The sequence below is a fragment of the Salvelinus alpinus genome, chromosome 16, assembly GCF_045679555.1.
Source record: "Salvelinus alpinus chromosome 16, SLU_Salpinus.1, whole genome shotgun sequence".
NCBI classification, from domain to species: Eukaryota; Metazoa; Chordata; class Actinopteri; order Salmoniformes; family Salmonidae; genus Salvelinus; species Salvelinus alpinus.
Genome location: NC_092101.1, coordinates 33601282 through 33615812, shown reverse-complemented (window position 1 = coordinate 33615812; position 14531 = coordinate 33601282). Strand labels below are relative to the sequence as shown.

The following is a 14531-nucleotide window of genomic DNA, read 5'->3' as shown; positions in this document are numbered from 1 at the left end:
AGTCCTACCCTCACATCACACCCATCGGCTGTGCTGCTCATGCATTGAATCTGCTCCTCAATGACATCATGGCACTGAAAACAATGGATACACTCTACAACAGAGCCAAGGAAATGGTTAGGTATGTGAAGGGTCATCAAGTTATAGCAGCAATCTACCTCACCAAGCAAAGTGATAAGAATAAGAGCACCACATTGAAGCTGCCCAGCAACACCCATTGGGGTGGTGTTGTCATCATGTTTGACAGTCTCCTGGAGGGGAAGGAGTCTCCAAGAAATGGCCATATCACAGTCTGCCGATATGGACAGCCCCATCAAGAGGATCCTCCTGGATAATGTATTTTGGGAGAGAGTGGTAAGCAGCCTGAAACTCCTGAAACCTACAGCAGTAGTCATTGCACGGATTGAGGGAGACAATGCCATCCTGTCTGACGTTCAGACTCTGCTTGCAGATGTAAGAGAAGAAATCCATACTTCACTGTTGCTCCAAGCAGAGAAAACTGCAGTTCTGAAATCAAAAAGTGTTAAGACTTCTGCCTGAAGCCCATACACGCCGCACCGTACATGTTGGACCCAGAGTATGCTGGCAAGAGCATCCTGTCTGGTGCAGTGATCAACAAGGCCTATGGTGTCATCATTACCGTGTCTCTGCACCTTGGCCTGGATGAGTGCAAGGTTCTTGGCAGTCTGGCGAAGCAGTCTGGCGAAGTACACTTCCAAACAAGGGCTTTGGGATGGAGATGCAATATTGCAGTCGTGCCAACATATCTCATCAGCCACCTGGTGGAAGGGACTTTGTGGATCTGAGGCTCTTTCCCCTGTTGCCTCCATCATCCTCCAAATCCCACCAACATCAGCCGCCTCAGAGCGCAACTGGTCCTTGTTTGGGAACACACACACCAAAGCATGCAACAGGCTGACCAATACAAGTGTTGAAAATTAGTGGCCATCCGGGCAAATTTGAGGCTTTTTGAGCCTGACAACAAGCCATCCTCAACTAGGTTGGAAAGTGACAGTGAAGATGAGGCCTCAGAGTCTGATGTTCAAGAGGTGGACATTGAGGTCCAGGGAGAAGACATGGAAACCTGAGAAGAAGACAACCAAAGCTTTAGTTTCTAGACTATAATTTTACAGATGTATGTTGAAAACCTTTTTGGGAGATTCAATGGATCATTTAATATTCCCTTTCTTTTGTTGTTCAGTGAAATCATCCCATGTGAAGAGTCAGTCATTTAATTAAAGTTCAATTCGTAACTAAATTGTTTTTTTAAATTTATATTGAAAAGGATTTATTAATTTGTGTCTACTTATGATAAGGTAAAAGGTTCATGTTTCTGTATCCATATGATATGGTAAATATATCCAATGCAAAAAACATCTACATTTAAATGGTATTAATATTAATTTGCATATATTTCCTTTAATTCCCATATATTCCCACGGAAAGTTTCCACCTCTGAATATTCCCCAAAATGTGCAACCCTAGTGGTGTCTCTCTCGCTCTGATATATTTATGCAAATCAATGCTCAGTGAGGTGTTTTGAGCCTTAGAAACAAACAATGAATTGAAACACATACACACACTTCAAGAAAACTTAAACCCTCTGTAAACAAAGGAATTCATAAATAAAGAAGTTGAGCTGTATGAACAGTTGTCGGGGAGAAGAAAAAAAAACTTATTTTAATAAGTCACTCTTGTTGTTGAAGCCCAGAAAGACTTTCGGAGAGAAATAGCTGACATCATAGATGGAGCCTGGGCAGAGTTAAATGGAGCAAGATCAACAGTGCCATCTAGAAGGGTGTTAGAGGTACTGCAGCACAGCATACAGAATGTTCACACTATTTGACACCAACAATGAATCAGCGATTTCATCTGTTACTCTTAAGTTAGCCATGAGGACAGTAGTGTGGGCACACTTATCTCAGAGTGGGAATGCACTGAGAGGTGACACAGAGGTGCACAGAGGTTTCTTAGTCCTAACTTCAGTTTTTAACTGCAGGCTCAGCCCATCTCTCATTATGCTACCTCTGCTCACAATCCATACACTGCAGAATTCTGTCCCAATGTTCCCCAATCCCCATGAGCCCCTCTCTTGCCCTTGCTCTCCAAATCCCTATCTTACCAGCAGTTCCCACTCCATGCACCAGCAACAGGATGTGTTTGTCCACCTGTCCCACTGGACGGGGACCTTCCAGAGATGACCGGGAGCCCTGCATATAGATGGAGTAAAACATACACACACAGAAAGACACACACACACACACGTCAGACCACTGCAGATATTTGACATTACAACCCAAAATCATCTCTAACCCAAGGGCACGTTACCACAGTTCTGGGAACAGCAGATAAATCAACTAGTGGTGACAACTTCAGAGCCCTAATGGTTTCTCAGCGCCACAGTTGCCTGCACTTCAATAGAGAAATCAACTATGAGCTTGCTACTGTACTATGGGATCCTCAGAGTATACAGCCCTAATGGTTCTTCAGGGCCACAGTTGCTTGTTGAGCAATAGAGAAGCCCTCTGTAAGTGTGCTACTGTACCGTGAACTCCTCAGAGAAGAGGGGCTCCTGGCTCCGGGCGAGACCGACACAGCGAGACATGGGCTGTAGGCTGCCATCCAGGTCAGAGTACTTCCCTGTTTGAGATGTCTCACAAAGTCTGGGAAGAACAGAGATCATGGGAATATGTTGGGGGTAAGGGAACTTTAAAATGCATAATCAAGAACTGGCATGCTCAACTCAATTCCTTCAACAAGTCTCTGGTTAGATGCAGCAGAGAGAAGTGCCTATGAAGAGGTGGGACTGTTCTACAATGAGGGGAGGCAGTGGCGTAAGAATAAGGGGGGCAACAGGGCTAACCTCAGGTAGAAGACTGATTTGGTAGTGCGCTCCTGATAGACAAACATGCTCTTCCTGTTGACCACACACAAGGCGTTGAGCACTGACTGCAGAGCCTGGATAGCTGGGATATGGAGAGAAGAGAGTCTTTCAACACAAATAAAGATACTGAGCAAACCATCTCAATTATACTGACACTGATTGTATTGAATCCATCATATTAAAATGTTAAATATTTTTTTAAAGGCCAATGCAGCAGTTTTTATTTCAATATCAAATAATTTCTGGGTAACAATTAAGATTTTCTCAATTAAAATAATTCTTCTTAGCAAAAGCAATTTCTCAAGCAAAAATGTTACTAGGACTGTCTGGGAGTGGCCTGAGTTAGGGGCCTAATGTGAGGGATATGTAACGTGAAAACGATCTGTTATTTGAAGAGAGGAGGGCAAACTCTTTGTTATTGGTCTATTCATTTATATTGCCTGGTGATGTCACCAGGCCGTTCAAAACCCGCACCCATGCAAACAAACTGACATTTCAGGAGGCCTTTTCAAACAGCTCTTACACTAAAAGGGCATTATCATAATTTTTACAATTTCACAGTATTATTCCAACTTTCATAGTGTGGAAATATAAATAAAACACAGAAAAATCATGTTTTGACTGCACTGCTCCTTTAAATAAAGGAAGTCATTCATTTTCCTATTCATCATCATCATTTTCACATAATTGTCAGATGTTTGTTAATATTGGCATATTTAATTCAGGATCAAGATGTTATTGTTAATGGTCATGAAGACATGAAGTCCTACTCTGTCAGTGGTCTTTATTTCTCTGCATGTTCGAAAAACATTTTTGTTCTGTATTTTGCCAGTGGCACTGACTCACCCCTGGACACACCTACGTTGGGTCCCACTTTGAGGCGAGGGTGGATGCGGATGACGGTGCTCCACACCACCTCACAGGCAAAGTGACCTGGGATGAACTGCATGGTGGCAGCAAGGTAGTCCCGCGGCTGGTAGTTCTCAGCATTGTAATCTGTTGGTGGGTGAAGGGGGTGAATAAGATGGGAGAGAGAGAGGGTGGGTGGGTGAGTGAGACAGAGAGAGAGAGACAGAAAAGAGAAAATAATTTACAACCACAACTGCAGAGAGAGAGGGGAGATGCATTTCAGTGTGACGCCAGCCAGGAAAAGAAACAACACAATTTGCTATGGGAGCCTTTTCCCTTCCCCAGTAACATTATGTTATTGCACTGCAGTCACAAACAACAAGCCCTCTCTGATGTCTATCCCCTCTCCAGGATCCAATTCATTTACACACACTGGAGCAAAACAAACAGCAATATTAGGAAATTACAGTTGGTAATTCTGTTTTAACAGCTTCCATAAAATACAAAGTTAATCTCATGAGCGTTCCCACTGGTTCCCTCTCCAAGCATACTTCACTGGCCTGTCACTGATGCTCTTCCCTGTAACCTTGCATACATTAGAGAAAGAGAGAGTGTGTGTTTCCTTCTCCTTGGCCCTGTATTGATTGTGCTCCATCATCACTGTGACAGTTGGGAGCTCACAGGGCCAAGAAAGTGCAATGCATTATTAACGTGTGTACTGTACAATGACAAACTCAGTGTCATCAAGGGCGTTTATATGTACATTACGTTTATGGTGTTTGCAAAAATGTATTGGAGAGCCCTTCTAAAGCAAGGATGGGCAAACATTTTGGCTCGAGGATAAAAGAATTCAGCAGAGGCCTGCACAGATTATTTTTCGGAACGAATTGTTAGTTAAAAGCAATTTGCGAGACAGAAAAATACAGTTATTTGAAAATATATGGCAAGTGTCTGTCTGTAGCATGTGTATAAGTGTGTGCAGATGATAGTGATCGTGAGTGTTGACTGACTAACCATCAGAGTTGGCCAGTCTCTGTCTGTACAGGGACTCGTTCTTCCAGATATCCTCTTCACTCTCTGCCACCAGAAGAGAGTTACACACGTGGCTGTCATTGAGGTCCTGGAGTAGAAGACGCTGTGGAGAAACAGAGTAAAGAAGAGAGACCAGACAGAGGAGAGATGAGACCAGACAGAGGAGAGATGAGAGACCAGACAGAGGAGAGATGAGAGACCAGACAGAGGAGAGATGAGAGACCAGACAGAGGAGAGATGAGAGACCAGACCAGACAGAGGAGAGATGAGAGACCAGACCAGACAGAGGAGAGATGAGAGACCAGACAGAGGGAGTTTGTTCCTGTTCCAATATCCACACTACCATACTACTTAGAATGTAATTGCTTTGTTATAAGTGGTATGCTACCGTGGATATTTGAACGTAGCCTTAGAGGTTGAACAGCACCAACTAGACAGAGATAGGGGTGTATTTACCCTTGTAGGGTGGCCAGAACCAGGGTGACTAAATCAATGGAGGCCAGAGGAGAAAGAAAAGTGTTCAAAAATCTAAAAAATGGCATCGCATCAGCTAGGTGGATTCACTGCAAGAATTAAGGCTACATGCCTAGCTGACAGGCTCACTTTCCCGTTGAACTCATCATCCTTCTCGAATCCACAGGAAATAAAACAATATAGGAGGTAAGATGGATATCGATTTGACATGAAATTTTGTATTTTCATATTTTAGTATACACGTTCATATTTAGTTGAAAGATTTCTCACAAAAACAAACGTATCTCTGTGAAATGTCAACGGAGCACAGAGCATATACCAAGCTTTTTATTTTCAAATCAGTTTTATTTAATTCAGCTTGTGTCATGCTAATTTCGCTTTTTGCGACCCACGGAATAACTTTGAAGACGACGACCACAAGATGTAAAATCCTCAAAAGATTTTAGGAGAAACCTGCACCGCTATGTCAACCGAGTTCTGTGCTTATTATCGGATGCATTAGGTTATGAAATCCGATAATGATATGTTAGAGAAAGACCCCACTGAACGATTCAGAACATGAAGAATCATATTTGGTAAAATGTATTTGATAACATAAGGAAGTAAAATCTCATCACCAAACACATTTTCAACCAATCACCAGAATGGGTGAACACTCTATATACAGTGGAAGTCGGAAGTTTACATACACCTTAGCCAAATACATTTAAACTCAGTTGTTCACAATTCCTGAAAATTAATCCTAATAAAAATTCCCTGTCTTAGGTCAGTTAGGATCACCACTTGATTTTAAGAATGGGAATTGTCAGAATAATAGTAGAGAGAATTATTTATTTCAGCTTTTATTTCTTTCATCACATTCCCAGTGGGTTAGAATTTTATATACACTCAATTAGCATTTGGTAGCATTGCCTTTAAATTGTTTAATTTGGGTCAAATGTTTCGGGCAGCCTTCCACAAGCTTCCCACAATAAGTTGGGTGAATTTTGGCCCATTCCTCCTGACAGAGCTGGTGTAACCGAGTCAGATTTGTAGGCCTCCTTGCTCGCACACGCTTTTTCAGTTCTGCCCACAAATTTTCAATGGATTGAGGTCAGGGCTTCGCGATGGCCACTCCAATACCTTGACTGCTGTCCTTAAGCCATTTTGCCACAACTTTGGAAGTATGCTTGGGGTCATTGTCCATTTGGAAGACCCATTTGCGACCAAGCTTTAACGTCCTGACTGATGTCTTGAGATGTTGCTTCAATATATCTACATAATTTTCCTGCCTCATGATGCCATCTATTTTGTGAAGTGCACCAGGCCCTCCTGCAGCAAAGCACCCCCACAACATGATGCTGCCACCCCCGTGCATCACGGTTGGGATGGTGTTCTTTGGCTTGCAAGCCTCCCCCTTTTCCTCCAAACATAACAATGGTCATTATGGCCAAAGAGTTATATTTTTGTTTCATCAGACCAGAGGACATTTATCCAAAAAGTACCATCTTTGTCCCCATGTGCAGATGCAAACCGTAGTCTGGCTTTTTTATGGTGGTTTTGGAGCAGTGGCTTATTCCTTGCTGAGCGGCCTTTCAGGTTATGTCGATATAGGACTCGTTTTACTGTGGATATAGACACTTTTGTACCGGTTTCCTCCAGCATCTTCACAATGTCTTTTGCTGTTGTTCTGGGATTGATATGCACTTTTCCCACCAAAGTACGTTCATCTCTAGGAGACAGAACGAGTCTTCTTCCTGAGCGGTATGACGGCTGCGTGGTCCCATGGTGTTTATACTTGCGTACTATTGTTTGTACAGATGAACGTGGTACCTTCAGGCATTTGGAAATTGCTCCCAAGGATGAATGCAGACGTGTGGAGGTCTACAATTGTTTTTCTGAGGTCTTGGCTGATTTCTTTTGATTTTCCCAATATGTCAAGCAAAGAGGCACTGAGTTTGAAGGTCGGCCTTGAAATACATCCACAGGTACACCTCCAATTGACTCAAATTATGTCAATTAGCCTATCAGGAGCTTCTAAAGCCATAACATCATTTTCTGGCATTTTCTAAGCTGTTTAAAGCCACAGTCAACTTAGTAAACTTCTGACCCACTGGAATTGTGATACAGTGAATTATAAGTGAAATAATCTGTCTGTAAACAATTGTTGGAAAAATTACTTGTGTCATGCACAAAGTAGATGTCCTAACCGACTTGCCAAAACTATAGTTTGTTAACAAGAAATGTGTGGAGTGGTTGAAAAACGAGTTTTAATGACTCCAACCTAACTGTATGTAAACTTCCGACTTCAACTGTATAAGCATTGAAGTGTCAGAAATGTCTTAATGGGAGAGAGAGTGTAACCTACCTATTTCGAACAATTGAAAATGTCTATTAACGTCAAACAAACAGAGGATCACAATCACACAAAGGAGTGTAACCTACCTGATTGACTATACGGCAGATCTCCCCAATCTTCCTCACCACCATCTGATGCAACTGTAAGTACTCTGGCACCTCCTCCTCCTCCCCTACTCCGTCCTCCTTCCCTTCGTTGAAGCTCCTGCAAACAATATTACATGACGAATTTATATCTTACAGGTCTCTTTTGAGATTTTTATCTCAATGAGAATAACCTGTATAATTAAATAATGGAATCGTTATGTAACAATTGTGTCATGTAAGATGGCACACTGAACATTCTAAATGGCTGAAGATGAGCAGCAGTTATGAGCTGCATCCGTGTCCTCCCTAAGCCCCTGCCCTCTCTCACCTGGAGTGGGAGTACACCTCTACTTTGTCCTGGTGGACCTTAACGATGAGCCAGAAGTCAGGCAGCAGGGGGGACTGGGACTCCTGTTCTTCTATAGTGGGGCTCTCACATTCAGAGTCACTGCTGCCACCATCATAACCTAAAAATATACAGCTAAAAATGTTTCATTAGCTTTCATTAGCAGCATCATCATCATGATCGTCACCACCGTCGTTATCATCATCGTGATAAAGATCATGATCATCATTATCATCGTTATGAGCAACACTATCATAATCATTATAATGTCCATCTCTTACCCAGCATGTCAGAGTCCAGGCTTCCTTGACTGGAGACCACACTCTGTACTCTGCTGGGCCTCAGCTTGCCACTACCTGAGGAGGAGACAAGTTTTACAGTTTTACACCACATTCACCTGAGGTAGCAGAGATTAATCTCCAGAAGCCCACTATCTTAGACTGTCAGAGACATGACTAAGACCCTCAGGGATTTCTCCTCCTCCCTCCGCCTCTACACTGACAGGCCCTAGGAGTCTCCCCACCTCAATGTTGGAACATGTACTCCAGAGAGAAGTGTGTGTGTGGGGGGGGGTCATCTCATGTAATATTCTGTCTGTCAGCTCAGAGCGGAGTGCTGCTGCCTGTTGATTTGGGAATGGAGAGGGAGAAAACAGCCTTAAGGGCAGAAACGCGGTAAAGCTGCCAGCTCAGTCAACAGACTTAAGAGACTTGTGCTGCTAGTACTGCCGAAGATTCACTCACTCATACTCTCCTCATTGGTGTCACACAGCCAGCCTCGTAAGAGACAATCCACACAGACACACGCATACAGTGCCTTTGGAAAGTATTCAGACCCCTTGACTTTTTCCACATTTTGTTACATTACAGCCTTATTCTAAAATTGATTAAATAGTTTATTTCTTCTCATCAATCTACACACAATACCCCATAATGACAAAGCAAAAACTGTTTTTTATAAAAAATAAAATGTATAAAAAAATAAATAAATGGAAATATCACATTTACTTAATTAAGTGTTCAGACCCTTTACTCAGTACTTTGTTGAAGCACCTTTGGCAGCAATTACAGCCTCGAGTCTTCATGGGTATGACGCTACAAGCTTGGCAACACCTGTATTTGGAGAGTTTCTCCCACTCTTCTCTGCAGATCCTCTCAAGCTCTGGTCAGGTTGGATGGGGAGCGTTGCTGCACAGCTATTTTCAGGTCTCTCCAGAGATGTTCGATCTGGTTCAAGTCCAGGCTCTGGCTGGGCCACTCAAGGACATTCAGAGACTTGTCCCGAAGCAATTCCTGTGTTGTCTTGGTTGTGTGCTTAGGTTCGTTGTCCTGTTGGAAGGTGAACCTTCGCCCCCAGTCTGAGGTCCTGAGTGCTCTGGAGCAGGTTTCATCAAGGATCTCTCTGTACTTTGCTCCATTCATATTTTCCTTGATCCTGACTAGTCTCCCAGTCCCTGCCGCTGAATAACATCCTCACAGCATGATGCTGCCACCACCATGCTTCACCGTAGGGATGGTGCCAGGTTTCCTCCAAACATGACGCTTGGCATTCAAGCCAAAGAGTTCAACTTTGTTTCATCAGACCAGCGAATCTTGTTTCTCACGGTCTGAGAGTTTTTAGGTCCCTTTTGGCAAACTTCAAGCAGGCTTTTATGTGCCATTGGGTTCTTGGTCACCTCCCTGACCAAGGCACTTCTCCCCGATTGCTCAGTTTGGCCGGGTGGCCAACTCTAAAAGAGTCTTGGTGGTTCCAAACTTCTTCCATTTAAGAATGATGGAGGCGGGGCCTCCCGGGTGGCGCAGTGGTCTAGGGCACTGCATCGCAGTGCTAGCTGCGCCACCAGAGTCTCTGGGTTCGCGGCTAGGCTCTGTCGCAGCCGGCCGCGACCGGGAGGTCCGTGGGGCGACGCACAATTGGCCTAGCGTTGTCCGGGTTAGAGAGGGTTTGGCCGGTAGGGATATCCTTGTCTCATCGCGCTCCAGCGACTCCTGTGGCGGGCAGCGCAGTGCGCACTAACCAAGGGGGCCAGGTGCACGGTGTTTCCTCCGACACATTGGTGCGGCTGGCTTCCGGGTTGGAGGCGCGCTGTGTTAAGAAGCAGTGCGGCTTGGTTGGGTTGTGCTTCGGAGGACGCGTGGCTTTCGACCTTCGTCTCTCCCGAGCCCGTATGGGAGTTGTAGCGATGAGACAAGATAGTAATTACTAGCGATTGGATACCACGAAAATTGGGGAGAAAAGGGGATAAATTTTTTTTTTTAAAAGAATGATGGAGGCCACTGTGTTCTTGGGGACATTCAATGCAGCAGACATTTTTTGGTACCTATCCCCAGATCAACTCCTTCGACCTCATGGCTTTATTGTTGCTCTGACGTGCTGTCAACTGTGGGACCTTATATAGACAGGTGTGAGGCTTCATGTCCAATCAATTGAATTTACCACAGGTGGACTCCAATCAAGTTGTAGAAACAAAGATGATCAATGGAAACAGGATGCACCTGAGCTCAATTTCCAGTATCATAGCAATGGGTCTGAATACTTATGTAAATACGGTATTTATGTTTTCGCTTTGTCATTATGGGGTATTGTGTGTAGATTGATGAGGGGAAAAAAATATTTAATCCATTTTAAAATAAGGCTGTAACGTAACAAAATGTGGAAAAGGGGAAGGGGTCTGAATACTTTCCGAATGCACTGTATAGACACACAGATAAAGAGCTGAACTAGTAATCTCTCCTCTGCTGGGAGATATGGCAGGTCACAGCATGGTTCCATTAAAAAAAACAGTATGGGCAAACATACAGGACTGTAGGAAGCTACCATGTGAATGGCTTCTGTCATTATACACCACAGGTTTGTATTAAGTTTCACAGCGTTGCAAACACAGCGAGCCTCCTTGTTGCACTTTGTTAAAAAATAATAATAATATGGAATATCACCCAAGCAGTGTAGCTGTAACGTCTCATCACTTAAGGTCCTAGATGTTGTCTGGGTCTGGGCTCTGGGGGACAGGGACACTCACTGTGGGTGGTGGACTGCACCGACTCGGCCAGGCTGACTGCGGATGGGGTCTTGGTGTTTTCTGAGGAGCGGTCGGTGCTGGTGCTGGGCTTGAGGTGAGGGGTGCTGGGTTGGCCTTGATCCCTCATGGCCGTGAAGGAGGAGCCTACAGAGCTCAGCTGAGGTCCTATCACCTCTCCTCCTCTGCCCACAGAGCTCAGTCGGGGTCGGCCGGTGGAGACACCAACAGAACTCTCCCGAGGTCCATCCCCAGCGGCTGTGGAGGTTGCACCGGCTGAGCTCAACCGAGGTCTGGGGGCCTCCTCGGAGTCATCCCGGGTGGGTTTGGCTGGAGGGTTGCAGGGATCCTGGGCTAGGTCACTACCAGATTCACTAACATCCCCGACAGCAGGCTTCTTCTCTTCTCCCTGCACCTGGAGGGAAAGAATGTAACATATAGAATAATTCATTCAGTTCAAATTCATACACATTCATCCATACATTCATTCATTCATATAAATTGCATTTATTCAGAAAAAAACATTAAAAAAGGTAGGAAACCTTAATTCGACTCAAAGGACCATGAAAGAGGATGGATGGAAATAAACTAGTTGGTCAGGGTGAAATCCCCCCCCAAAAGTTTGACAAACCTCACAGTCTAGCTCCACCCTCTCCACCTCTGTTCCGTGGTCAGGTCTTCTTCCTGGTGCACCATGATTGGACGGAGCCCTGGCACTGTCGTCCACATCAGCACAGTGATTGTTGGTTTGGGTGGCCTGTCCCGCCCCCTCAGTGTTAACAGTGCTCTCAGACAGCCTCATAGAAGCCTGGATGCGCTGTGGGTGGAGTCTACTCAGAGACATGTAGTGGAAGTTGTCCTGCTCTCCTTTCAGCAAGTAACCTGAGAATGACATCCTACGGAACTCCTGTTGAGGGTAAGATTCAAGGGTTAGGGTCAGTTCCATCTCAATCCAGGAAGAAAACTGAAATTCCAATACCAATTTTCCTCATTTAAAAGCAATTGACAGAGTAGAACTTGGGTGTGCAACAACCATGCAAGGTTCCTAACGATGGGAAAAACATTGACCCCACTAGAAAAAAGGACAGAAACTTGTCACCCCTCCTGGTCATCATCCCAGCCCACCTCTTTGAACTTTTCCAGGGACTGCTCAGGGCCGAAGACAAACTGCAAGGGAACGACCTCAAAGTGGCAGCGTGGTCGCCCGCCTGAGCGAAGCACGTGACCCGCCACCTTCTGTAGCGTGGACGAGCTGATGACCCGGGAGTGACGCAGAGCTGACACAATCTCATCCTCTAGGAGCCAACGGATCTACAGCGAGAGGCAACAGGGAGATCTGAGTGAATGTGCCTGAAATATGTACCTCGGTGACAGAGGAATTACGGCTATTTAGTGGATCGACTAGCTCAAATCATATCAAGATCGAGATTACAGAGACTGAATTTACCTCCTCCATGGCGGCTAATACGGCTAGTTTGTGGGGAATTTGGAGTTTGGACAAAGAGTCTCCTCCAACCCTGTTGAAATAAAGAAATAATGAACTACTGCAAGGTCATAGAAATCATGCAGGCTGACAAATGTCATCATCAGCCAAACCCTCCTCAACATGCTTTTATCTACCCTTTAGAATCAGTGGTCACCAACCAGTCGATGGCGATTGACTGGTCCATCTTCAAGTCATTCCTAGTGGAACACCTAACAATTCTGTAGAAAAGCCAATGATAAAGGCTTGTACTCCTTTTTGTTTAATTCGTTGCGCTGTTGGCGGTAGGTGCACTTGATTCAGAAGCCATGCGCAGCGGTTAAGTAAAGTGTTCCCATTTTAAGAATTTAATTTGTCTGAAAAGACAAACTCCGACTACCCGGCGGACCAGGAGATCTGTGGTCAAATCATGTGCACCTACTGTACTGGCCAATCGGATAGCTCAAATCACCGTGCCTACTGTACAGAGCTTCCATGACACTGGTCACAGCAAAGTTCGATACTAACTTACATAAGATTTAATAAAACCATGACCACAGAGAGACTGTCAAAGAATATAGCTAAGAGCTATATTACATTTTATATTCAGCACTGTCAACACTTTATTATAAGCAGCTCGTCGAGTTTTGCCATCAGGTTAACCTCTCTAGGATGAGAGTGGCGCTAGCGGCACTCCCCCCCCACCCCCACTGAAAAACCAGTGCCGCGAAATTCAAAAAAAATATTTTTTTTAAATATTTAACTTTCACACATTAAAGTCCAATACAGCTAATGAAAGACACAGATCTTGTGAATCCAGTCAACATGTCCGATTTTTTAAATGTTTTACAGGGAAGACACAATATGTAAAGATGTACATCTATTACCTAAAAACACATTAGCATAATCCACCATCTTTTATTTGTCCACCAACACCAGTAGCTATCACCAATTCGGCTAAACTAAGATATTTATAGCCCCTAACCAATAAAAAAACTCATCAGATGACAGTCTGATAACATATTTATGGTATGGGATAGGTTTTGTTAGAAAAAAGTGCATATTTCAGGTAGATGGCATAGGTTACAATTGCACCCACCGTCACAAATGGAATAGAAAAACTACTTAGAGCAACGTGTTTACCTACTTACTAATCATCAAACATTTCGTAAAAATACACAGCATACACGAATCGAAAGACACAGATCCTGTGAATACAGACAATATTTCAGATTTTCTAAGTGTCTTACAGCGAAAACACAATAAATCGTTATATTAGCATAGCACATAGCACATAGCAGCCCAGCATTGATTCTAGCCAAAGTGAGCGATAAAAGTAAACATCGCCAAAATATATTAATTTTTTCACTAACCTTCTCAGAATTCTTCAGATGACACTCCTGTAACATCATATTACACAATCCATATAGAGTTTGATCGAAAATGTTTATATTTAGCCACCAAAATCATGGTTAGACAATGTGGAATGTAGCTCAGCTGGTCAGAAAAAGTCTGTGCGCCACTTAGACAGTGATCTACTCTTATACATAAATACTCATAAACGTGACTAAAAAATATAGGGTGGACAGGGATTGATAGACAATTTAATTCTTAATACAATCGCGGAATTACATTTTTTAAATTATCCTTACTTTTCAATACAGCTTGCGCCAAGCGAAGCTACGTCAAAAAACATGGCGTCCGAAGCCACTAAAACTTTTCGACAGAAACACGATTTATCATAATAAAAATGTCCTACTTTGAGCTGTTCTTCCATCGGTATCTTGGGCAAAGGATCCTTTCTTGGGTCCAATCGTCTTTTGGTGGAAAGCTGTCCTCTTGCCATGTGGAAATGCCAACTGCGTTCGGGATGAACTGGAAGCGTGCCCAGCAATTCACAGCCTTTCAGAAATAAATGTCCCAAAATCGCACTAAACGGATATAAATTGCTATAAAACGCTTTAAATTAACTACCTTATGATGTTTTTAACTCCCATAACGAGTAGAAACATGACCCGAGTAATATTACTCCCTCCACTAATGC

The 14531-nt window shown here is 43.8% G+C and overlaps 1 protein-coding gene across 1 annotated transcript in view; it reads right to left on the bottom strand.

Moving 5' to 3' along the window:
- The window catches only part of LOC139541390 (KICSTOR complex protein SZT2-like), a 173931-nt gene that overhangs the window by 98844 nt on the left and 60556 nt on the right, over positions 1-14531 (bottom strand). Inside the window, exons 34-45 of the mRNA XM_071345992.1 lie at positions 12473-12542; positions 12151-12336; positions 11657-11932; positions 11029-11440; positions 8291-8365; positions 7992-8130; positions 7664-7781; positions 4748-4868; positions 3731-3880; positions 2864-2966; positions 2546-2663; positions 2123-2210 (exon numbers count right to left, since the gene is read on the bottom strand). Coding sequence (XP_071202093.1) covers positions 2123-2210; positions 2546-2663; positions 2864-2966; positions 3731-3880; positions 4748-4868; positions 7664-7781; positions 7992-8130; positions 8291-8365; positions 11029-11440; positions 11657-11932; positions 12151-12336; positions 12473-12542 — 1856 coding nt within the window. The remainder of the gene's footprint in view (positions 1-2122; positions 2211-2545; positions 2664-2863; positions 2967-3730; positions 3881-4747; positions 4869-7663; positions 7782-7991; positions 8131-8290; positions 8366-11028; positions 11441-11656; positions 11933-12150; positions 12337-12472; positions 12543-14531) is intronic.